Source organism: Ixodes scapularis, unplaced genomic scaffold (assembly GCF_016920785.2).
Source record: "Ixodes scapularis isolate PalLabHiFi unplaced genomic scaffold, ASM1692078v2 PGA_scaffold7__128_contigs__length_106722199, whole genome shotgun sequence".
Lineage (NCBI taxonomy): Eukaryota > Metazoa > Arthropoda > Arachnida > Ixodida > Ixodidae > Ixodes > Ixodes scapularis.
Window position 1 is genome coordinate 95990693 of NW_024609882.1, and position 26463 is coordinate 96017155.

Sequence of the window (26463 nt, forward strand, 5' to 3'; positions counted from 1 at the left end):
TCGTGATGTCACACATGACTTCACGTGTGACGTAACAAGGGTAAAATTTTCCTACTATATTTAGCGGAAAATTTTCTCCGCTAAATTTAGCGAGGAAGGAAGAGGGGCATACCCTCCCCTCCTCCTCAAGAGCTGCACTTTAATTCGGCATTACAGAAAATTGTAAACGTCTGTAATTTTTTCTCTTATAAATATAGATAAACCTATATTCGGATATTTTTCTTTTCCTTGGCGAGTTGAAGATAGGGGGGTCGACTTACATTCGTGGTCGTCTTATATTAGAGTAAATACGGTACGGCAAAGCCAGATGGACAAGTAGGCCGACAATTGGGCTGCCGTGAACTAACCGCTCCTCGTCCCATCGCCGCATTGCCAACAACTATGCCGACGATTGCGTGCACCCGCGTGCGGTTTGTCGGTCGGCACGACAGAGCGTCCCTCGAGGTTTTCGACGATGCCGTTCAATCGGCGAAGTACCCCTCTCTCACGCGCAGCGAGCTTGGCACATCACGCACAACGTCAACATCCTTATGGGAATCTCAATACCAGCAGTGTAAAGGCCTGACGTGCAGCGGCAGTCTTCAAGCTGCCCAGACCTGTGGAGCCACCGTCGTCGCGAACCTCTCGCAGCCTCCTCGTCTAGGAGCTGTTGGACGGAGTTACGTCAGTTCAAACTTTGCGTGAAACAAGATAATCGGGACCAAACGCAAGAGCAACGCGTGCAACTCCCGACAGAGGCTTCTTTGAGTCGACTCGATTTGCTGACATCGAGACGAATCGGACGTCGCCTGCTTCGAAATGCAGTTTGACCCAACAGCTACAAAAGCAGAAACGCACGTTTCTCCCTCGTGACCCAGCTTTGCCTCTCACGTGGCACTACTGGGCTGATTAGCTCACAAAGTTTCCAGCAGCGCGTTTTTTCCGTTCAGGCTACGGATCACGAGGGTTCGTTCAAACGGAAAGACGGAACAGGCTCACCTTCTCCACCATGAGCTTGACGCAGGCCGTGTGGCCCTCCCAGATGGCTGCCAGGAGCGCTGATATTCCATACTTGTCTTTGGCCTGCACAGGAGCCACCAAAACAATCAGCTCCCTCCAATATTAAAAATCCTAAAAGTATGCATACGGCTCCAATTGAAGAGAAGTAACATCAAACTTCCGAGTGTTATTTGCAAAAAAAGAGCCTGAAAATAGCATGCACTGACCTTCTCTGGAATGTACTGACGGGTGATATCAGATAACATGAAAGAAAAGGTGGTTGGTCGACCAATTTTTCTATACCGTTGCTTAATGAAGAGTATAAGAGCATCCACAGATATCTTTGACCATAAACAAAACAACTCGGGACAGGAAAGGTTGTAAATCATGAAGAGGTGGACACTCACATTTACGCACACCACCAGTGTAATCCTGTTGCATAGCATACAACTTTTAAACCACAATATTACGAAAAATAGGATAATCTTCAGATACAATGTGTACGTATGGGTAAGTTGTCAAAGAAATACTAGTAGTAATGGTTAATTCCATCATAGATATTTTTTCAAACATTCGAGACTTGGGGAATTAAAACTAATTGTTGGGCTAGTTGGGTAAACATCTGCAATACAAAGGCGCAAAGGACGAGGACAGAACAGAGATATGAACAGGACAAGTGCTTACTATAAGCGATTGTCTAATGCATGAAAAGAGAAAGATGAAAATAAAATGCTACATGCATTCGCGCAATAAATATATTTGTAAATTTGAAGCATAAAAAGCATTTGCGCAAAAATATTTGTAAATTTGAAGCCTAAAAATTACCAAAATTAAATTGATAAAGGAGAGAGATGAAAAGAAAAAACCAGCGGGATTAATAAAAAAAAAAAAGGTTGCGGTACCCTTTCTCTTTCTCACACGGTGATATTAATGGTGCGCTAATGCACGTGTCTCCTTTTTCTATTGGGGTTTTTGCCTCAAACCTATCTCTGGCTCTCTTGCTCCGAAAGCAATTGAAGACTTTTGTTTAAATAAAATGAGGAGTGCATTTACTGTCTCTGACACGTATGGCTAGGTGACCCGATGGTGATGAACATAGGTAAAGGTCATGCACTCATCGTTTTACATTAAGGCAGTGCCCAGATTGACCAACATACACTCTCCCACATGTGCATAGAATTTCGTAGACAATGTTGACATTGCAGTTGACATGTCCATGTGCGTGCTGGACTGAGCATTGTTCTTGTCATTCGTTTTGAGAGTTGATCTTCGGACACATTTTTTTAAGTTTATCAGGTGCTGATGTTACCACCAGAATGTCATATTTATACGCTATCCCTTTCAAGATGAGAGAGATTTTGTGTTGGTGGGGTATCACTGCTGGTCAATGCATCTTATAACTTTTTTTTTTTTTTCATTACGAGTGGTCATGTTCTCTGCTACATCGAACAATGAGGAAGTGGTATATTCAGATTCATGTAGTTTTTAAGCTTGTGCCTCAAAAATTGAGGAATTATCTGCAAAATCTGGGGGCCTCCATATCAATCAATCAGGGTTTTATTGTGTTTCCCAAACAGCTTTAGGGGGCCTTTTCTATGATAAAGAGGGTACCGTGCTTTCATATAAATCAAATAAAATGTAGAAAACAAATATGACGGTAAAAGTTTTGTCTATGTAAATTTACCCAAAAGAGCTCCAATTTCAAAATTATGGTGACAAAAAACAAAAAAAAAAAAAAAAAAAAGACTGTTGGTTAAAGCACAGGGTCAGTTGTCCCGAAAAGCGGTGACTAATTTTCTTTCAAATCTGAGACTACTGACCACAAAGGGTTTATTGCATACATCGTCAAGGCTTGTCTAGGACAATGGGTCACTGGGTCATGGCAAAAGTCACTGCTCCGGTTTTCAGCTGGACCATACCATTTGTGCTTCTTAGACCAAGTGGGGACACGCTTTTACAGTAAAACCTCGTTATAACAAAATGGGATATAACAAACTAATGGATATAACAAAGCAATCATAATTCCCCTTGCTTGCTAATAGTATGGAGAAATGGACATTGGCTATAACAAACTAATGGTTATAACGAAATAACTACGACCGCTCCTTCAACTTTGTTATAACGAGGTTTTACTGTATATTGGGCAAAAAGGTGAACCCATACATTTCCTAGGAAGGGGGCAGGGCAGCTTCTCTGCTTGCCAGCAACTACATTCGGACGTTTAGTATAGTTCTAAAACATCAACATTCACTCGAGCAACACTCCCAAGATTGGTCGTGGGACAGCTAGTATTTCCAATGACAAAGGCACCAACACCAAATCCAGCTAAAGAAATATCATCACTGATCAAAGTGGTATTTGACCTTCTACATACAGTAGGTTCTGTAGCTGGCAAAACAATGGTTTGGAGCGGTCACTGGTGCTTTTGGAACAGATGCCAACATCTGTTAGCAAATCGTTGGAAAATGAAAGATTGACCGCATAGCTAAACGAGTTTCTCCATGATAATTACTGGGGCTTTCTTTTTGATACTGGAGCATATTATTTGTTACCTTTTGTAATAAGAAGAGATAGGGTGCCAAAGAAACACGGGGCATTTGTTTTAGAAATAAGGCTCTAGACAAGAGAAGGTTTCATTTTCAATGGGTATATAATGGGTAATATATAAGTTCTATAAAATGATTGCAAAATCCACCTCGTCTATTAACAAAAATGTGCCCCCTAAATTTTATGAACCTACCAAACTCGAGACTTTGATATTATGAACTGCCAAAACAACCACCCCCAAATATTATGAAAATCTACACTCGTGCAAGTGACACTGCTCTTTAGCGGCAATGAAACAAGACTGAAGTCAAAGTTTGCTGCTTTTTTGGATCGACAGCTGCACAGGAACAAGATTGACTACTGTACCCATTTCACCTAAAAAAAAGCAGTTCTGCACATTGTTCATACGTAGCGCAAAGTAGTTCTTACGAGATTTGGTTATAGGAAAAAAAAGCAATGCTTTTGGAGTTTGGAACGTGTATGTGTTGATAAGAAACATCTAATCTGAAATTCACCTACATATATCCTAATTATCCACAAAGAGGGGGAAATGAGTAGTGCTCTGCAAGGAGCCAAACTTTTTTTACTACAGTTGTTGAGGTGAAAACGGGTATAGACCAACTCATGTTTACAAACAAACCGGAACGCCCCTAGCGAACGCCACCTGCGCCGCGCATGCGCGATGGGGGTATGGGCGAGAAGCTCGCCGACGCCGATAAACAAACCTTTGAAATGCGATGTTGTCGGCGCCGGTGTGAGTCCCCCTGCTCTTTTTCGCGTTCGAATTGTTGATTCTACGTCTTCCTGGCGATGCCTGACTAGCGGCATCAGCGAAATTACCGAGGCTCGTTACACCGCGAAACTTCGCGTGAATAATGTGAGATGTGGCGATTCATTCCGCGTGGACGCTGCAGTATGTATGCTAAAACCTGATTCGCATGATGAGATTTCGCTCGCAATTTTCAGTTGCGACGCCGCCTGGGGCCGGAAAAGCGTGAACCGTAGCTGAGATAGTCAACGTCGATACTGAAAATCGCAAGCAGAATCGGACCAAGTCAATTAGGCATAGCAAGTCAGTGATTGTCACTCGTAACAATGATAAACACCTCCTTGTATTTACTGCTTATATCGAGCCTGCTTACCAACCTTCAAACTTAAGTCTTTAGAGGCCTGCACTTATTTCGTATAGCAAGTACCGGGCCAACATTTAATCTACGGGCCGGCGTCGTCTAAGAAAGCATACGACAAGCAGAAACGTTTGAAAGAGCAGACGACAGTTCGAACTATCAGGCGGCCGTTTGAACTTGGAGACGCACTGAACGTAGTCTGCAGGTGGTCTGCACAACTTGACGGTTTTCTGGCGTTCATGTTGGAATAAAACAAATAAATCTGATGACCACAAGTATCCGTGAATTCAACTCAAAGTGCTTCCCGCCCAAGCAATCGTTGTCCGACGGCGTCTGCTTTTCCCTTTTCATGGCACATATCCAGATTCTCGGACAAACCGAGCACATGAAAACTGACCTTCAAACCTTTCTCGACTCTTTTGGTACGGCCCCAGTCCTGGCGTTTGGACAAGAAGGCAGGTTTTTGTCTAGTTCAATTCAAAACAACGCAGGAATAGACGTCTGGCATGGGGACTTCTGCCCACAGCCCCAGACCGGATGTGCGACCGACGCGCCACCACCGCGCCGTGACGTGACAGATGAGTTGGTGTATAGACATAGTAACCCTGGAGCAAGGGAACAAAAAAGGGGAAGAGCAGACAAGGCTGTTCCTTGTGTGTCTGTCCCCTTTTTAGGCCCCTTGCTCCAGGGTTACTATGTCTACCCTTGACCAGCTCGCTTGTCTACTTGCTTTCACCAGGACTACTATTTATTCAAATATAGACACACATTTTTTTTCTTCGGTCCAATTTTTAATTTGGAAATTAACTTACCACCGAGACAAGAAGAAAAAGTAGACGTGGAATAGTACTGAGCATAATTATTGAGCCTATCGTGCTCACCCATGTCAGCCGCTGCACCTAGCACCCCGGTGCAAAGCGGTGAAGCTCAGCACGCTGGTGAGAAGTGGCACAGGGGCATGCAGCAGACACAATACTATCTCATCGGCAGTAAAGACCCTGGGTCTGTCTCATCCTAAGAGCTGCCATCCTACAATATGGCAATCTTCTCTCAAAACTTTTAGCTCCTCAAATCACCAACATCGTCTGGAAGTTTAGACGATGGCGGCAATAAATCCGCAGGCACATCAACCAATCAGAGAGGCTGACGAGCAATCCCAATACTCCGTTTCAGCTTAATTTAAAGCGGAGCAGCTGCTAGGAGCCAATGGGAACAACCAGCGTCAAAGCGTGATGTCGTGCCAGTCGCCTCTGGCCTGTGGGTGGTGTCTTTCGTCGACTAAACAAGTCAAGTGCAGCGACTGTCCTGTGACTTGCGCTTCTAGTATGTTTCTGGTTGTATGTGTCTGAGCCTTCAACTGTACTCTTACCCAAGATAAAACAAACTATAAGCTGAGAGGAGACGCTCCGAAATATGGATTTGTATTGCTTTTCTTTTCTCCTACTTCTCTAAATATTAGAGTCAAACAATAGTGTCTTTATTTTTTTTGCTTTGCCCATTTTGGCAAAAGTGTGGTGCAATTCTTAGCAAAAATGGCACTTTGGCGCAAGATGTAGCAGACTTTCGTTCATGGCACGATTTGGCGCAAATGGTGCAGTACTTCCATCACTGTACCTTTCAACGCGGGTGAATTTAGGACATGTTTCTGTTCAGATATTCATCATTCTCATTTTGTGATTGTTACATTTTATTATTTTCATTTTATATTTTGTGAAATTTCAAACACAACAAGATTAAACTCCAAATCTCAGAAAAGTTTGAATCTAGCAAAAATAAATTCCAACAAACACAAAATTTTTGCCAAAATCAAAATTTCAATAAACGCCTTTCAAATTTTACAAAAAGTAAAAACCGAAGAAGCGCAACTCTACTTGTATGAGATATTAAAGGGATACTTCAACGAAATTTGAAATATATCCGTCCTGTTCAAAAATTGGTTGAATACGATCCACAACATTTGTAAATAACAATCGGACGTTGGTATTTTGAGCCTAATGGCTATATTTTTCGTTACGAGAGGCCCATTCTGGCAAGCGCTCAGAGAACAGACAGTGCAGACCACGTGACATCCAACGCAATCGTGACGGAGGTCGTCTCGGGACGAGCAAAGCTACGGCAAGGCTGGCGCCGAGAGGATGGCCTAGTCGTTCCAGCCACCGAAGCGGCTGCTTTTGTACGAATTTTGAGTGACAGGTTAATCTCCTATAACCTTGTAGGGGGACAATAGCGACTTCTGGGTCTTGCAAAAGGAATTCTCGGGAAGAGGGGAGTTCCTCCTTCCCCTCTTCTCTCGTCCTTCTTTTGTCGTGGCCGGAGGCGAGACAAACGTTGTCACCGTCTGCCGAAAATCCTAGACGGGCATTACAAACGAGGCGTTAGCGACAACCACCAGGTGCTCTCTGCTAATAGTTTAATTTGTTTTAAAATTCCTCTTTGTGTCTTTGTTAACAGGATATTGGTGTGTCTGATGTGATACGGCTCCTTTGAACACATATAGACCAAGAAATAAGCACCAAAATTTTGTTGTAGTACCCCTTTAAGCTCACATGCAGAAAATTTTCAGGGAACATAATTTCAGAGAACACACATAAATATGAGATTGCTCTAAAGGTAATGCCTCCTATTCTATAATGCTGGCCCAAGATGCCACAGGCTGATGTTGAAAGTATGGCAGTAGAGTTTGAACTTTCTAGCAAATATTCAGTAAATTTTGTTGCCGCACCAAAGATGGCAACATAGGGACAGTCTTACAAAATGGTGTCCAATACTGAGCAGCGTACAAAGCAAAGGTGCCTCACTGAATTCCAGCCTGCAGAAGATATTGCACCCACTGACATTCACCGAAGCCTGATAAGCATCTACAGAGATCAACCGGTGGACATAAGCCCAGCGATGCGACGAGGCCGGCAATAGCTGTCACACTGCAAAACGAAGAATGTTTCAACCAACTCATCCACACGAATCGGCGAATTATGACCAGAAACCTTTGTAGCAGAGAACACTGTTGCGACCCTGACTAAGCTAAAGGCCTGAATTTTTAAAGTTAGGCCGGAGAATGAGGGAACCTTTGTCTCGCAACGTGATAATGCCAGGCCTCCCTATTTTGAAGGCAGTGCAGCACATTGCTAATCTTGGCTGGAGTGTCTTGCCGCACCCAAAATACAATCCGAATACAGCCCTTCCTGGCAACGACGCCCTTATGTGCACCAAACCACCTCTGTTGGTATTGACTTTTGGCGGCATGCCACGGAGGCTCTTGTGCATTGCTTGCGAAAATGTGAAGCCAACACCCAACACTGGCGACTATGTGAAAAAATAGGGTGTACTACGAACATGTGCTGTCACACCGTATGAATCTGCTGTAATTACGGGGCAAAAAATAGGAGGCGTTAATTTCAGAGCTGCCTTCGTATAAAATTATGTAAACATTGAGCATTCGTATGCCGTAGTTTTTCGGACTATAAGTCGCACCCTCGTGTAATTCGGACATCCGCATATTGAGCCATCTTCGTAGGAAAGTTGGTATATAAGTCTCACCTTTGTATAAGTAGCACCTCTTTGCATGGTTCACGGGATGAGCTTCACCAAATACCATGTAAGCCAATACTGGCAACTCCCGCGGATCGCGGGCAAAAAGTGATCGGAGTGCCCCTGGCGAGCTCGGAGTCTCCGCTAACAGACGAATTCTCCACAACACATTGGTTTTGCCTATCTCCGTGCGAGGTGACCAATGAAAAAAAATTGTCGCGGGTATTCGCTGCTTTGAATGTTAAAAAATAGCTGCCGCCCCATAAGTCAGGGACATTTTCTTCGCGTGGGAAAGATGTTACACCTTGTAGGGTGCAATTTTCAGGCTCTCCTGAAGGAAAAACACTGTCAGAACTTACGTAAGCCAGGCAACACATAAACATACCTTTGCCCTGTTTCTTGAAAAAGGGCAATGTAAAAATTTTTTACAACATTGCTTCAACTTTACTGTTCATATCGATCAATTCATTTTGTTGTTGCAATTCCAATTTCTCAAGAATCTATTGCTTTAAACCGTTTTGTGGAATACGCGAGCTGGCTAATCCCGATCGTTTCCGGATGAAGAAGCAAAAGACAATTTCGAACGACGTACGTTACTGTGAGGTCAGCACGCTCTGGAAGAAGTCAATTGTGCACATGAAAATCTGACGCTATTACTAAAACTAATACTAAAAGCAAAGTTACCAAAAAAAAAAAAGCACCCGTTGGCTGGTTGTACACCTCCTTCCATTTTTCAAAGTCTACTTTCTTTTTATGTTTGAGGCGACGCTACGCCGCCGCTGCCTTTCTTCCTCCAGTGTTTAGGTTTTTTGTTTGCTTCTTTCCTTATGTTTACTTGATGTGCGAACCATAGCATATTTTGCTTTGCCTTGTTCGGCTTAGTTTTACTTTCTTTCCTTCGCTTCGTCGCTTACTACCACCTGTTCGTCTGCTACGTTATGCCCGGACATTTGGAGAGCCGTCTGCAACTTTGTTTGTTTTTGTTTTGTGTGTGTGTGTGTGTTTTTATTTTTTTATTGTCGTCTGTGATATTTTCCTATGTTCGCCTTTGACTAAGTTTCTGATCAGAAATCTTCATATGTACTTTTGGATACTTAATAAATATATTAAAAAGTGTAAGCTTGTTATACATTTCTATTCGGACTTTATTTGAGTACACAGTCACGTCTGCTATAAGTCATCGTTGGTTGATCAACCGGCCGCCTTCGGGCATACACCAGCGCATACTTGGAGATGGCAGGCCTGTCATATGCCTGCCATCTCCATTGCAAAGACAAGTTTTTGTGATGTGGTGGAAATTCCTTCTTACGCTTCCCGAAGACCAAACAAACGTGAATAATTAAGTTACTTCAAAATAAACTGGAAGAGCTATCCAAGTCTGGCTTCAAAATCGCCATGACGACTGAACAGACGAATATTTCACCAAACAAGAGTTCAGCTGAAAACGCACTTGAGGCTGCTGATCGACACTCCAAACAAAGGCACAGTGTGCAAGGATTGCCTGGACATGTACGTCAACAAGTACTGGAACTATTGAACTGCTGCGCCAAGCGAGCAAACAAACAACCTGCCAAAGTCACTGGGAAAAGAAATGCGAAAGCAAAAAAAGGTCACACACTGCTAGCACGTAGCTTATTGCAGCGGGCGACTCTTATTTACTGGGCAGTGTGAGTTGGACTACGTTATTCCTTTCCTCTGTTTTGTTCTTAGTTCCTACCAACGCCGTGAAAGCAAATAAACAAACTTGTAACGTGCAGTTGAAAAAAAAAAAAGTGAAGCTTTTTTTTTTATAGTTTCGTCGTGTTGCTTTTGCTTTGTTTGTTGTGGACTCAACACCAACGGCGAGCACCACCTGCTAATTTTCAATGCTCCTACCGACGCCCCGTGCGATCGTCGTCATTGAAGGAGGTCTTTACTGGGTGATTTGTATCTTTCTATCGTCTGCTAACTTCTTTGTTTCATTCGCCGTTGTTCGCGACTGTTCCCCATTTCATCTTATTTTCGTCTGGGATGGGGACCCCACCTTTTCTGCAAAATTCGGAAACTGTTTGCACGGCCATTTTTCGCGTTACTTTTTTGTTTTTGTAATGCTGCAGAGGGTGGTGCGCTTGCTCTGGTAATTTTAACATGTTGTATGCGCACGTTTTAATAATAACCTATTCAGGTAAGAAATTGTGACAACGCAGTTTGTAACGGATAAACAGTAACCTCTTACGACACAGTTTGAGTAGCTAAACGCCTCTTTTCCACTTCCCAGATGCGCGCTTCAAAGGCGTGTGATCCCCCTAGTGGCGTTTGAGACATCTAAACAAACTACTCTATCTTTGTTTATGCGCGCATTGTTATTTGTTTGTCGTTGCAGTTGCGATCAGTGGATTCCACTTTGCAAGCGGACTGACCGTAATGAATTGTTTCTGCTGTTGGGAGGACGTCGCAGAGCCTATATTTTCCCATTGCGTCGTCTGCTTCCGTAAACTCCGACTCCGCTAGAGGCGCCACTGTCACATTCACCGCCGCCCCCATAGGTTTTCGGAGAAGTTTCCAGTATTGGCAAAGCTATGTCGTATTTGGTTTCACTCATGCGCACCGGTATCGCATTTTTTCCTATACGCGCATTAGTATCGCGGGTTTTGCACAATCGTCTAGATCGCATGTACGGTCTGACGCGCAACATGGAAGTTTCGACTCGCAAGAAATGCCCATAGCACAGCGCTGTCTGGAGGGTGCCATTGAGTGTTTCGCAGCAGAAGGATATAAAACACGCAAAATGAGAAGGTATTCGGCTTTATTCGAGCGAACGAAAGATTAATGTGACAGACACTCGTGAACCAAGCTGTGGACCACTAGGCCTAGCCTCGGCCAGGTCGCGGAGACGACGCGAACATCGACGTGTTGGCAGATGGATCAATCTTGACACACTTCTTTAGGTACCTCTAAAGGTTGGCTAGCCGCAATCCTTCCTTTTACACCAAGCAACACAGCTGGAGCGTGGCAGACGAAAACGACTCATGAAACGGAAACTAACGAAGATGGGAGAAAATATTCTGCAATACCAGCCCACTTACCTGTCAGCGTTACTGGGATGGACCAAAAGAATACAGAACCACGGCTGAATTAGGCAGTGTCAATCGCACGCCGTAAAAGGCTTATTCTCACCATCTTGCCTATCCACATCGAGCCACTTCAGCGAAACCCTAAAATTTCTCGCTTTTCGAGTCAGTTACGAAAATTGTAGAAAAGTGCGGTGACAGCCGTGCCTCCTGAAAGGGGCAACACCGCCTATGTCTATGTAATTGCGGTGCTCTACCAGAAATGGTGCGCGGCGCCGTGAATTAAAAAAACGAATGCATGTTAGCTGTATAAAACGCACAGAGAAAAATGTTCGAAAAAGAACAGCCCGACTTGTACGCAGGAAAATACAGCACTCAATATCTCTCTAGACAAAGGCTCGTCGAGCGGGTCGCTTGTTCCCCCGCCCAATCTACAGTGCCTGCGACGTGTCTCCCACTGGTGTGTCCACCCATGCATCCAAAGTGGTCCCTGAGTGCCAACAAACGACAAAGCCCAAGTGTCGCGCTATCGGACGTCGCCAGCCTCGCGGCTGTGTGTACAAATTTCGGCAAAAAGTACGAGAAAATGTGAATGTCCAGGTTGCCGAAGCAGACTGTCAAGCGGAGAGCAACCTGCAGCAGAACCAGCGTCTGCCCCCACCGCTTTTACGATGTCGTAGAGGGGAAACACCGGTCGGAGGCGAGTTCTGGGCACCAGGGTCAAAAGGAGAGGAATAAAGCGGTCTCACGTTGACGTCGGCACCCTTCTCAATGAGGTACTCGAGCACGTCCACCTGGCCGTAGTCCGCCGCATGGTGGAGGGGAGGCCTTCCGTCGATGGACGCGTTCACGTCCAGCCCCTGCAAAGCACCTGCCCGCTCAGTGCCGCACACCTTCCCTCCGGGGGAAACCACACCCTGCTGTTTAACACCCGAGACTGTGGTGCAGAAAAGGAAAATAACTTTTAGTCCGAGGAACGGACATGGAAGGGAACGCCTTGAACCTGTTCGAACGCTCGTTGACATCCGAGATTCCCACGGAGCGCAAAAAACAACATCATCCAGTCATACAGACGAGGTGCCATCGAAAAAATCTTAATAAACAGTCTTGGGTGTTAAACAACACGCTTACTACCGCCAGCCCGCCTGTGCACTTAGTCTTTTCACCGCGCAATGCTTCCCCCACTGTCATTGGAATTCCCAACGTCTGCCACTGACCTGGGGCGGGATTCGGGGCGACCAACTTCCCCCCCCCCCCCCCCCCCCCCAAAAGCCACGCATGCAGCAGGGCGCTAGACCAACACCACAAACGGCACTTGTGCGGCCCTCGCTTGAACATAACTCAGCACCGTTGCAGCTATCACTGTTGTATCGCTAATATGGTGCAAAGTCAGCGGTGGATCAGCAAGGCCGGCGCTATTTCCAGTGCCGAGGTAGTGCTGCGCTGTATGTGTGAATGCGTCCTTATATTAATTTGCCCCTTAAAGGGGTATTCCAGCCTTTTTTTACAGTCTTCGATTTTCCTGAAAATTTGCTAAACGCACCAACAAATGTCGCTGAAATAGTAACCCAAATATTAGGCACAAAATGATATTTTCATTTTGTGCCTAATATTGCAAAGTTGTTGATTTTACAATTTTCGTCCTCACTGGGTTTTTCAAAGTGAAAGTCTCAGCTCGCAACAAGGAAAAAGTGATGTCAGTGGAAGGCAGGGGTTCACCCTTTGGAGTGATCTTTGTTCTCAACCGATTCCAAGCAGTTTCATGGTGTCAAATTAATGCTTTCGAAGCTCGCTCTAGCATCTGTGCAGGAGCACTAAAGAAGTGCTCAGCATTGTCCATTTCTAGACTGCCCGGTCCACCCGCAAGCCTGCCTTCCATCGGCGTCGCAGCACTGAAAACTGCAGGTAGATTTGAACGTTGGTTTTGGCATCATTTTCATTTGCCGATTTCACAATAGCTATTAGCCGATTTCACAATAGCTATTATGAATTTCGTGATACTAAATAGCATACAAGAAAGGGCAAAGGCCAGTGATTTAGAAAAAATAGGTAGCTTCTAAAAAAAATTTCTGGAGTACCCCTTTAAACAGCGGCAGTTCTCAGCATCACAGGGATCTCAGAACCGTATTCAGTGAAGATTTCTCCCCCCTTTAGGGATTTCCTGTTTCGACTACCAGCAGCGCCACAGTGCGCGCCGCAAGCCTATTCTCAGTGTTACAATTTTAGCAATTTTTCCGCTAGACTTAGCTATCCTCTATGCCCGTCTGAAGGGTAAAAATTAAACCTAGCCACTAGTGTGAAATTGCAAATTGAATAAAGGATCTTCAGCGAAATTTCCAGCTTTTCTTTTCTTTTAGAAATATTGTTGTTAAGACACTAAATATATTCAAAATCAGCGAGCTTGGAGAATAAATATAATTGTTTCATAAAGTGAGAAGACGGCTATAGCGAGGTTTTCTTATGAATTTCAAAAAAGCTCACATATTAAAAGTGGGCTGTCATGACAACACAAAGATAAGTGTGAGAAGTGCAACAAGAAATTAAAATTCTGATCCAACACCTGCATTTGAACAAAAAAGAAAAAAAAAAAAGTCCTTCCTTTTTTAATTTTGTTTGTTCCCTATTTGCCCAAAATTAAAAACCTTGCTGTTTTCACACCAAATGAGCCATTTTGGGGCACCAGACCAGCGAGAAATTAACTTTGAAGTTGGCAACGCCGCCTGTACAACGAGACCCCCACAATCGGAGCGGTGCAACCTACGTCCAGGTTGTTGAAGAATGTGTTATGGGCAGTGTTGGAAAGTACTTCAAGTACATTGTACTTAAAGTACTACTTCAGGTAGTTTCAGGAAACTTGTACTTTACTTGAAGTACATTTTCTGAGTATGTACTTATAGTTTACTTAAAAGTATTTTTTTCTGGTACTTTCCGTAAAAGTACAATTCCCGACTTCGAAGTACATTCCCCAAATTTTGTTTTGTTAAGTATGTATCACGAAATGATGCTTTGTCAACTCCAAAGAAATACTGGGAGGGATATTCTACTCTCACCAGAAACGTGGGCAGACGACGCATCGCTCCGTTTGTTCTGGGGGCGGCTTTCCCGTCGCTTTTTGAACTCTCGCTACTTCTCGGTCGGTCAGGGCAAGCGAGGAGGTTTAAGATATTAAGAGAGCAAAATAATCATAATGTTGCACCTGAGACTGTGGTGCAGAAAAATTCAACTTTCAAGTCGAAGAAAAAGACAACAGAGCAGAACGTCACAATATTTTAAGATAGTCTCTTTTGTCTTTTCCTTCGACTTGAAAGTTCCTTAATTTTTTCACACCCCAACCTCAGGTGTCACATTATGATTAATTATTACCAGCTCGCTAGCACACTCACTTTTTTTATTTTCCATTAAGGAGAGGACACTTCTTTATGAGGGGATTGCTTGCGGAAGCTACAAGCTGATGTTATGCTCTCTCCTAGTACATTTAACCCCCATGGGTGCAACATATCAGTGCAAGCGGTGCCAAATTCAGAAGCGGGACTTGTGAATTTGGCGCCATTCCTGAGAATAACTACTCTGTGGCCATTTGACTTTATTAAATATTCACCGCGGTTTTCGAAAATAGGTCATGCAACCCTGATTACCTCCTGGGCAATGCATACCAGTTAAAAAATCACTCTATAGGGCAGTGGTTCTCAAATGGGAGTCTGCGGAGGCATTCTATGGGTCCGCGAAACCCTGGCTGATCAGTCAAGCCTGCGGTAATAGAAGTTGAATTTTTTCAGATTCAGAAGAAAGGTTCCAATTTTCGGGTAAGCTTCTCACGTTTATGTCATTGAGAGAGGTCCATTTCACACCAGCCCTTAGCTATATCCATTTATTAACTCATTATTATAATTAAGCTATACCTCTCTCTTTCCCTCACCACGAACGGGGCCCTCCATCATGACCGCCGATTCACAAGAGGTCTGCGAAACATTAGTGGTTGAGAACCACTGCTATAGCGCAGTGTCCTTGATATTTTCTGAGTGGCTTTTAGCTGCTCAAAATGCAAAACAGCACTGTTTATAGCACGACCCACACGTGCTCGACATTGTAATTATAAGTGCGAACCACGTGACGTGCGTAAGCAATGGACGTGCAGTTGCGCGAAGGAAGAAGGCAACAAATTTTGAGTTTATCCTATTGTACAACTCAATATCAAAGCATCAGACCACGATTAACGGAGTTATCATATTCGAAGCGATGAGCCAGAGCAAGATTAAAGTACGCCGAGCAGGCCTACCGCTCGCGTGAGAGCTGCTGGCCGGCAAGGATTCGGATCGGAGAGTGTTTCAGTTCGATCAAATCACGATTTATCTTGCAGGAATGCGGTTCGAACTTCGAACGGTGAAGCACTAAAAGGAATCTTTCGCTAATGTGTTTTCAACTGGCTGACGTCCGGAACCTGGGCCGCAGACGCTCAGGCAATCTGACGCTTAATGACTCGACCTCACCTCGGCCGACTTGCTTAACCGCCTATGGTTGAAGAATAAGAATCCAGTCGCAGGTGATGTAGCGCTTGGAACCCGACCCCCGAGTTTATTTGCGTGCTTCCGAGTCGGGATACACAAGAAAAATAAACTGAACAAAAAATTGCAAGGCCGACCAAGCTAAATGCGCTCATTGTTGCCAATCGAGTCAATAAAAACCGAAACCAAGACAAAATAGAATTATTTTGGCGCACGTTGTGCAATTTGGAGCACAATGGCGCGAAGTATTGGCTGTGGCGCAGTTTCCGCAAAATGGCGCAGGATGGTGCATACAAATGCGTCTGGCGCAAAATGGCGCAAATGCCACAGCCGTTCCACCCCTTTGCTCTCAGGAGTTTGATTATTCGCTTCAAGACCCAGACCCAGATTGAACTTGGAGGAAGCAAGCTTCAGTGGATCTAAGGTTCTTTACAAAGCATGTACCGATTCTCTCTGTCCATAAAGCGGGCGGACACAAAGCATCCACACTAATGGCACAGAGCATGGGCAAGGAAGGGAACAGAGCACGAGCCCTGAACAGTTGACTCCAGTGCGCGAGCGCCGCATTGGCGCCTCCCATGGCTTCTGCCTCACGTCCGTAGCATTTGCTTTGCTCCAAGTAAGTGTGAAACAAAGCCTAGTTCTGCCCTTTACCACATCAGCCATACCAATCGAATCTTGAGGCAAGTCTTCCAATAAGGATGGTCATGAGATGTCATGCCTATTTTCTTTTTTTCAATTAAATTTATATACGAGGTAGCAAAACATGTTGATACAATAGAATGGAACTACCTTTGCAATATACTACATTGTTTTTGTTAAAAAACAAGATTGCATGTGAGAGGTGGTGCAACATTTTTCCAAATTGTGCGTACATGCAACTTTGAGGGCTAGAGGAATAAAAAATACAACTTTCTACAACGTCAATATTTTATATGTATAAATCGTGCCAACTGGTCTATTCGAATTAGATAAACTTATTTTATTTCAGATTATTTTTTCAGTAAAATAAAATGAGAAACTTCGCCCCTTGCAACGCTCCTTCAAATATAGGCACTTTGTTTTTATTTTTTAGCACATCTTAGAATTAGATTTTTAAACTGAAACATTTTGTACGGAGTATTTTATGCTTTTTTTTCACTTTTAACAAAAAGTTTGCACTCAGCTATTGTAAGTGTTTTTTTCATTACGCCCGGAATTTATCTAACAATCCAAAAAGTCAAAATTAAGCAATTAAGTATGGCAATAAGAAAAACTTATCCTCGATTTTCTCCAAATTTTTTTCGATGAACCCTTAAAAAGCAGTAATTCAAAGGCCGCAAAAACATGTTGCATTATATTGTTCTAAAATAGAAAAAATAAATGTCTATCCGCGTCTATGTAGCAGTCAATTACTGTCGGAAAGTTTCTGTTCCAGCGACCAGTGGTACCCAAGCGAAGCATCCACAGTGGCCGTACTGGGTCGCATTATCACTTAGACACCATGGAACATAACCTTGGACTAACGCTTATACAAAAGACCCACTCGAGCTTTTCATTATTATTCATGCGGCTGCTACTGCCTAGAAAAACTTAACTTTGTCACGCGTTAGGTCCTTAGAGTATTGTAGTTGGTTTATTCTGCCGTACCGCATTATCTTCCGAGGGTAGTACTTTATTTCGTTTATTACACCTTAAGGGTCCGTTTAGGGCATTACATAAAAGGGGGGTCATTCATATCATACAATGAAAAACAAACAAAACGAAATTTATACTTAACATACTTAATGTAGGTAGTCTGCTGACAAAATGGTTGGATTCATTTCTCTAGACATGGCTATACTCAGTTTTCAATTACGGTAGACTGGAACAGACATTATCCAAGATAACTGAGCGTATCGAGTGACAATCCGTCATTGCACCCCTCTCAAAGATCACGTGACACTCAGACTGCACTGGATTCACTTGTTTGGCTCGTACCCAGACTTGTACGCTACTCACTACAAGTAATCAAGTTAGTCGTAATCAATCACTTGCTGGAGTAATTTTGGATTCCATTCATTAGGATGAACCTTTTGAGGTACGAACATTACATGTCTGTTCCTTTCACTTTCTAGTGGTGAGTTGGTACAATTTTCCTAGCAAGGAAGCAAGTCCCCGTCGGGAGGATGGCCTACCCAAATTGGAGGAGTAACAAGTAATTCTAATCCAATTAGCCCCGAGAAGTTCGCGTGGCGCCCCTTACGGCGAACCGGGGTGACGTCACGGCGAGGAGAGAATTTTCCCCCGACTCGCCCCGCTCGCCCTGTGGAGGCTGTGACGACGCTAGCTGTCGGCGCGCTCGTTTCTATTTAATTTTTTTCGGCGTGTTTTTCGTAGGAAGTGTAAATTTTTATATATGCCTTTATTGAAGTATGGCCTGTAGCTACAGGCGAAACTTCAACGAACATTTTAAGCATGGCTGACAGGCCAGGCAACGCATGAACCACAGCTGGTATGTGAAAATAAAGGAATGTGGCCACAATTGCAGGGGCATCACTACAGATTTACATCTCGCACAATGAACGCTGCTGATGGTCCGAATGAATTGGCAAATTATGTAGACTATTTTTTTTTTGTATCTCTGTCTTTAAACAAGATCGCCGAAGCAGACAAGCTGCTTGCTGCTCGAGCAACGTGCTAAATACAGTCTCGGCCATGGGGAGAGAATCACAAGTAAGACAGCCCAAGTGCAGGGGCAAAGTAAAAAAAAAAAACAAGGAACATTTACTATATACATTGCTTGCACTTGACCTTTGCTGGATTCGGATAGTATTTCAATGGACCACACGGGTGGTATCTGTGGACTTGTTTATACCAATCCTCAAGTAATATATAACAAACGTAAGTTAAGGTGTCTAGCTCGTTATTAGACCATTAAGCCCTAAAATTGAGATTTTACTTAAATCGAATTGTCCTGAAGCTGAAGTACCAGAAGCTTTTCTCACGCAGACTGTCGCCCTTCACAGGTTCCACATTTTCTGCTACCAGTGCTGCATCTACCACTGGACAGACGTTCGAATGCTTGCTTTTACTCCTGTATTCCTCTGTTGTCAGAGAGTCCAGTTGCAGGGAGTTTGGAGGCTGAGGAAGCTTTTGAGGACCTGCGGCAGTGACTCTTAAATGGAAATGACAATTCAGACTAAACGGTGTATTTTCCGAATACCAAAGGCTGGAATAAAGAATGTCAGGAAAAAGTATAAACATTCCAAATTACGGCACTATTGCTGTGCATATTTTGGGCAGTTTCATAGAGGCAACTGGGGGAAATTCGGCCGTTTTTGCTGCTACCATACAAGCTAATTTCCAGTAATAGTGAATCCTCTAAGAAATATGCCTGCATACGCGTATAAACTATATAATTAATTCAGGAAGAAGCTACATTTATGTAAAACAACCCTGTTCCATGAGCACTTCAAAGATCATCAGACGCAGGGCCTTTAAAACATCTGCGAACCAGCGCATGCAGAGTGCCAGCGCAGAGTCGGGGTCGCGAGCTAATTTGCCGACCACCGAAAGGCCCATGCTATAAAGGCCGCTTGAGATGCCTTGAAAGCGGGATGTAATATCGTCCTAAATCATGAACTTGCAAGGAACAGAATTCCAGCGTCTGAAACACTTGCGTCACCGCTTCACCGATCCCTCTCAAGATTGCCTTGCGTCGTGTGGACGGACGGGGAGGTTCATCGGCGTAATTGCCTCCGCCGATAGTTTTCGGGATTTGTAACCCGATTTTAAAGGTAAAAGGGACAAGCAGGCTTCTAAAATGTACGGAAGCACGTTAATATCGGCCGAACTCAACGTCTTGTACACCGGGTAAACGAAGTCCGGCTCCTCGAAGAGCTTGCGGCGCACAACGCCAAACCAGGGAACCGGTGCTGGGAAGCGACCCGATGCGAGATCGCGGAGCGGGGTACTCGACCTGACGTCACGGTACACCTCACCCAATCAGGGCGCGGCGACCGCAGCGACGCTTGTGTTCGCTCTCGGGGCTAATAATGGATAGTAGAAAAGACCCCTTTCCAAACTAGGAGACAACTCCATACTTCTGAAAATTTCAAGTAATCGGAAAAGTAACTGTTATTTTGTTCGAGGGCCAATAAATTTTCTTTTTGAGCAATCTAATTGAATACTTTTTAACCGAGAGTAACTGTAATAGTAATTGATTACTTTTTTTGTGTACTGTGTACGAGACTTGCTCTTAGTGTCCTCCATGGTTCGTTCTAAGGACCGTAGGAACAGTGACATCGGGGAATCTAGTGCCCCGACCGATGGCGGGCATGGCCAGAGCAAAACAACAAGCGGGTTGTGTTAAAAAAAAAAAAATGTATTGAGTGGAAAATCAGGTTGGATCCGCATTGTGCCACTACTCGAGAGATGCCTCTGGTGTTTATAATGCCACTGTATCTGATGAATGGTTTTTTTAATGTTCCAGTCCCGTTTAATAGAACATATCATCCGTATCTTAATAGCTTTATAGATGATGCCTTCTTTTGTAACGGTTGTGTTTATAGTGTTTTTGTTTAACTTTTCAGTTACATATAATGAACCTTTTTGTTTCATATTTTTGCACCCAACTCTCGCCACAAATGTCTAACGGTGATGCGGGTTTTTCTGTAAATAAATAAAGACGTACTGGGCGATATTTACACTATGCGGTGCAAAGCTGAAATCACGCGACAATATGGTGTTTGGCAATTTGAGATGCGATTGAATGGTGGGTAAATGGTCTACACTTTTGATACGCTTTACATTTTTACGTGTCCTCACCCAATTTAGAGTATACTAACGTGCCCAAAAATATTTTTGCGGAGAAAAAGAAAATTTTTGCACACAAAAAGTTGCAGATTAAGAAGAGCTAGGTGGTCACTCGCATTTAGGTGCACCGCCGGCGTAGCCATGTTTGATAGTAAATAAATTGGGTAATAATGTTATGAAATTTCAGTAGAGTACCCAAGAGCTTTGCTTTTTGTCAGCACATATGCACAATTGGGTACGCTGTCCTAGAACTTGAGATTAGAAGAGCATTAATTTTCAGAAACCATGCCAGGGACTATGGGTGTAAGTCAATTTTTCTAAATAGTATTAGTTGTTCATTACGTTACTTATATTTTATAAACTGTCAGACCCTTAGCGATTCTCCGCAAATTTCAGATATTGGCACGCAAACATGTTATCACTACTGAAAACCAAAGCTTTCTAACAATAATTAGGAACAACTTTTTTCTTTTTTGGAGAATTTCCTCACCTATGTTATTTTATAAAGTTCTCTATGCACATGCTGCATACATATGATTAAGGATGTCAGTCCTTCTGCGGAGCGCCTATTTTGAGTCTACACAGAGCCTTCCTGCGGATGCACAAAGTTGGCAATTCACTAGTCTTCATTAAGACGTTTTTTTCGAAATATACCAATAGATGGAAACCATGCTGCACCACTTGTGTTTTGGTTAGTACTGTACCTCTGACAAGATATGGTACTTTATGTTCTCTATTTTTACGAGCATTTAGGACTAAAAACAAGTTTGTCCTCTTTTTCACAAGAAGATGGCATCCCGGAAGAGATGAAGCCTCTCAAGGGGTGAAATCATTGACCTTGTGTTTTACAGCGACAAAGATGATGGCTCTGATGATTCAATATCAACATGGAACATCAGTAGCAGCAATAGTGACACAGCATGAGGAAGGCGAGGGGGCGAGGTGTCCGAAACTAATTTCTCGGCACCGCCAGTTTCGAATGCTGCACGGCAGTTCACTTCTTTTCCAGTATTTGCCAAATGACACGAGAAGACCTGCATGGTGGATATAGCTCTCTACACAAACGATATACACTGCGGGAAACCAGTCGGCAGGATGGCCAACCAGTTGCAAGGGTTAGAAATTACAACTTGATGAGTAGGCCGTCAACAGGGCAATCCTTCCTGGACACGAACGAGACATAATTACGACTGTCGATGCTTCAAGAAGTTTGCGAATGGTCTAATTTTATGGGGTCTTGATAATAGCAAGAAGCAGAATTGGTCAAGGCACTGCCACATAAGCGAACTTCAAGGTACAAGGAGCGAGTGCTGTTGGAGTGTGAGAAAAAAGTCAAATTTGGGGGTTTTACCTGCCAAACCAACGGCAGGCATCTGGCACGCCCCAGCGGAGGACTGAGGATTAATTTCGACCACCTGGGGATCTTTTGAGGTGCAACTGAAAGCTCGGTTACACGGCGCCTCGTCCGCAATAAGCCTCCGTCAGATTGCGGGCACCTCGGCCAGGATTCGAACCCACCACTTGGGGATCCGTAGGCCAACGCTCTCGCCTCGGAGCCACCGAAGTGGCTGTTGAAGTGTGAGGAGTCTACGATCAATATTTGCAAGCTTCTGTATTTTCAGTAGCTCTAAGTCTGCAATGTGTTTTAGGTGCATTGTATTAGCATACCATTCAAACTCAATCTACAATTATCCTCGACTAATGAAGGCTTCAAAAACTATTTCAGAAGCACTAAAGACGTTTCTGAGATCTTCTGTTCTTGGTGATACTGTGCGCGACTTAATTTTCGTAAGGATCTAATTTTTGTGAATATCCCGAATTGTCTACAATTCGCGAAAAATAGGTCCTGCGAACAGTTTCGGTACAATATAAACACATTGGAATCTATATTGAGATCCCACCGTGTCGCAAAAATTAGGACCCACAAATTATTTCTAAACTTCAGAGAGCCGCACTCGCACAAAGAGCCGCAGCTTCGCCACCGTTGTTCCAAGTCCTAATTTTTCGACAAAAAAGGAATATACGCCGAAGGTGTTTTGGCTAGTACTGTACTAGTCCCGTATTAGGCCCACATCAGACAGGGCAACTTTTCCAGCAATTTTGAGGTTGCTGGCGGGTTCTTCCTTAGCTTTCCGTACATCAATGCGAAATGCTGAGATTGGGTTCGGCTCGAAACGGACGAGGAACTCGAACAACTCGGAGACGTTTGAAGCGGCAGCAGCCAATGAGGGATGCAACATTTTCACGTGACACCCCTTTGATGGTGATGATGACAGCTAAAGATTTGGTTTTGGTTTGAAATGGATTGCTTTTGGAAATAATCTTTTTCAGACAGATGAGTTTGTATTCTAAACGCCATTCAAAGATATAAAAACACGTTTTTAGTGCGTAGCTGTGCGTTTAAATAGTGCATGAAAAATCAAATTGAATGATGATGATGGCTAGTCGTAGCAATTCGGTTGCTGCGAGTGAACGCGGGTTGTTTTTTCCATTTTTCGCGAATTGTAGACGATTCGGGATATTTACAAAAATTAGGTCCTTACGAAAATTAAAGTGTTGCTGGTGTTGCGACGTCAAGTTGCTGGGCGAAATTGCTCCGTCGGAAGCGGGCCTTAGTAGCACGGATCCAAAGCTCAACTGTACTGTTCTCGGTCTTTGCGAGGCAGGAAAAGAAATAAAGAAAGCGCTTGCTTGGGACCACCGAAAACAACTGTCTGCTCGTTCAACGCGTTAAAATATTCCTGTGGGCTAGTTACAACTCTCGCAGGACCGAATAAAGCTCAGCCGCAAGCAACGCAAGCGAGTGCATCGGCCAGCAGCCCAACTTCCAGCCAACCTGACGGCCACATAGGGCAGGAATTTTGAAAATCGGGCACTTTGAAGCGCCGTCCATTCATTCGGGGCGAATGGAAATCGCCACTCGGACGGAAATGGGAACGAGCTTCGGAGGTTGGACTGCGGATATCACTAATCGAGCCTGATTGCTCACGAGGTTGTTCGCCGGCCGTTCAAGGGGAGTTCCAAAACGGGGCTCGGTTTGCGGTATGCGCCGGAAGGACGTACTATGGGCGGGTCTAGGGTCACTGCTCTCACTGAAACGACCGAGTCTGCACGCTAGTCGTTACGTCAAGGTCAGCTCAACAACGTGAATATCCTATCGAGGGGCTATGGGGTTAGGGAAGCGATGAAGAACTGCCACGAAGGCGTCGCTTCACCGGATTACCTTTTGTTCTACGCAGTCTTTGACCTGATCCAGGTCTCCGTTCTTCAGGCTCCACAGGAATTCGCTCATTTTAGTGTAGGCGACGAACGTGCGAACTGACAAGCAAGTTAGAGAACACCGAATCGTGCCGTTGTGCCGCCCAGAACCCACTCATTGGAGAACGAACGAACCTCGGAACTTCAGCGCTTCAGCGAGCCAGTTGCGGAACGATGAGCACAGTGTTGCCAACAGTTGTGTAAGATTCGTCCAAGTTGGCGGGTTAACCCAACGGGTTAACCATATATATTAAAAAAACAAAAAGAAACTTGAACACAGTCAGGTCTACAAGTAAGGAAATCCATTGTAGAAGCTTGGACTGCTAGGCAAGTTGGTAATTGAAGCTCATATTAAAAATAGCACAAAAAAGATGGGACAACAAGACGAAGAAGCACACATGAGAAGGGCTCGTCCTGTGTGCTTCTTCGTCTTGTTGTCCCGTCTGTAGATGGGTGAGCGCGTTGGTTATTAATTTACGATAACGAAAGAGGGACATTGAAGACTTCGCCTGTCTTGTCTGTTTGTCTTCAAAGTCCCTCTTTCCTTATCGTAGTCCCGTCTTTTTTGCGCTATTTTTAATATGAAAGGAAATCCAAATATGCTTGACCACTGATCTGCTCCGCCTGGAGCGCCTCTCCGACTGGTGTGTTTACCGTGGCCAAAAGAGTGGTCCCTCGATTTCCGCCTGATGACGTCATAGAAGTGTCATGCTGTCGCCGCTCGCGACCCTGGCGGCGTCTCAACAGCTGTGGTGTATGTAGCAGATGCGTGTTCTGCTTCAGGTCGCTTTCACTGTGACAGTTCACGGAAGCTTAAAGGGCAACTCCGCTTAATTTCAAAAATTTTGAGATAGTGGCCGATTTTGCTTTTTGAAGCACTCAAAAACAATCCCCAATCCTTTGTTTCGCGAAAAATAAAATATTTTTCGTGTAATTTTACTCTAGCCATGATTACAAACCGAAACCGAAACGGTGGCAAAGCCGGACAACATTGTATATTCGGCATCATAAGCATGTACACCCGCGTGATATAGACCTTTGTCCGGAAGTGCTCTTTTTAGCCTCGACCGCAAGGAGCAAAAGCGAACAATAATCTCGAACCCAGACGCTCACGGGGTGGGGGGGCTGCGTCGGCCTGCGCCGCCGGTTCCCGTTGAGGGCTTCTTCGCTGGTGTGCCGACCGCCGTTTCGCCGGCATGGGTCCTGTTTACCGCGGTATGTGATTATGGTGCCCGTAATGTGAGAGCCGTGTGTCCATACGCCACTTTGCCGCTGTTGGTTTTCATCTAGCCCAGCCAGAAAACATCTCGCTACGAGTTGACCGCGCTGCGAGTGACGAAGAAGAAGCAAACATGGCGACGGTTTGTGCGATTGCTTTGGTGGCTCCGGTGTTGAGTGTCTTCGACGTCCTCGTGAGAAGGTTCCCCTGCCCTTCGAAGTTATTGCAAGCACTACGAAAGATGTGGAATCATCGTCTCAACTACAAATAAGCAGGCCTTCACGAGCAACAACGGTGCCAAGCAGGCGCTCGGCACATTTGTGTCAGGCTCACGCAGCCAGCGGCAGTTGTGTTGGTTGTGTCGTCAGATGTTCAACAACGCCGAGGTATTTTCATTTATCATTTGAAATGGCTTCAAGAGTGGGAAATTAATCTATTTCGCGGATTGTTAACGCCGAGGCGAGTGCCCTCCGTTGCAGTGCCGTCGTCGCGCAAAGTGCAGAGAAAACCGGGTGGCGATGGCGGCGGTGCTCTTTGATCTTGCACCGTCGGGTTCATGAAGTCCGGAGTAAACGTACGTACAGAGCGCGACACTGTTAGCGCGAACAAGTTATGGCCGGTTTTTCCAGTTTTTCTCCTTTAAACCAAGGGATCTCATCCAAGATATTAGTGCTATGGAAAGAGCCCATTTAGCTCTATAATGTAACCGATAAAATTTCGTGCTCGCTAATATTATTTAGAAGTAAAATGCGAAAATGCGCCGATGTCGTGTTCGCGCTAACAGTGTCGCGATGTGTACGTGCGTCTGCTGGATCGGTGTTTTGGACTTCTTCAAAACTATTTCTCACGCGCATTTTCCTTGTGAAGCTTAGTAGCTCATTACACCTCATCGTCGACTGCGCTCATTTGACTACGACGGACGAGCCTGCGTGGTGTGAATTTCACTGCCTAAGATCCTTGGTGTGCTGTAACGAGGGCTAATAAAATATCACCGCGAACTTCTGAACAAACGAGTCGAGTTTCAGTTTCGTCTGCTATCATAACTGATCGCCTGTCACAATATTAATCAGTAGCGTTCCTAGACTCCGCCCCCACAGGCACCGTGCTTCGTTGCCCGATAGTAAGTGTCTCCTGGTACCTCGTAGAATTCCAGCTCCCACTTCAAGTAAGTACCATCCTTTAGAACTGGCAATTAATAGTTTCGAACCCAGACGCTCGCAGTGTGTGTGTGTGTGTGTGTGGGGGGGGGGGGGGGGGGGGGGAGGACTCGTGCTAACATACTCGGAGCCCTCGTTTACGCCGCTTCGCAGCGGCAGACAAGGCGCCACATTACAAAAGAAAGCTAATCCGAGCTGTCTATGTAACTAGACCCATTCGCTAGTCATTCGATGAAACGTCGTCGTCTCGTTTTCATTCGCTAAAACTGCGTTCGATCAAGTGAACGCCTCGCACTTATTTCTGCTTGGCAGAGCCGCGCT

General features: G+C 44.6%; 1 protein-coding gene across 1 annotated transcript in view; it reads right to left on the reverse strand.

Moving 5' to 3' along the window:
- The window catches only part of LOC8052855 (myotrophin), a 43141-nt gene extending 19166 nt beyond the window's left edge, over positions 1-23975 (reverse strand). The window contains exons 1-3 of the mRNA XM_029978025.4: positions 23732-23975; positions 11980-12090; positions 979-1062 (exon numbers count right to left, since the gene is read on the reverse strand). Of these exons, the coding sequence (XP_029833885.1) occupies positions 979-1062; positions 11980-12090; positions 23732-23800 (264 nt within the window). The 5' untranslated portion in view covers positions 23801-23975. The remainder of the gene's footprint in view (positions 1-978; positions 1063-11979; positions 12091-23731) is intronic.
- Between the last annotated feature and the right edge of the window lie 2488 nt (positions 23976-26463).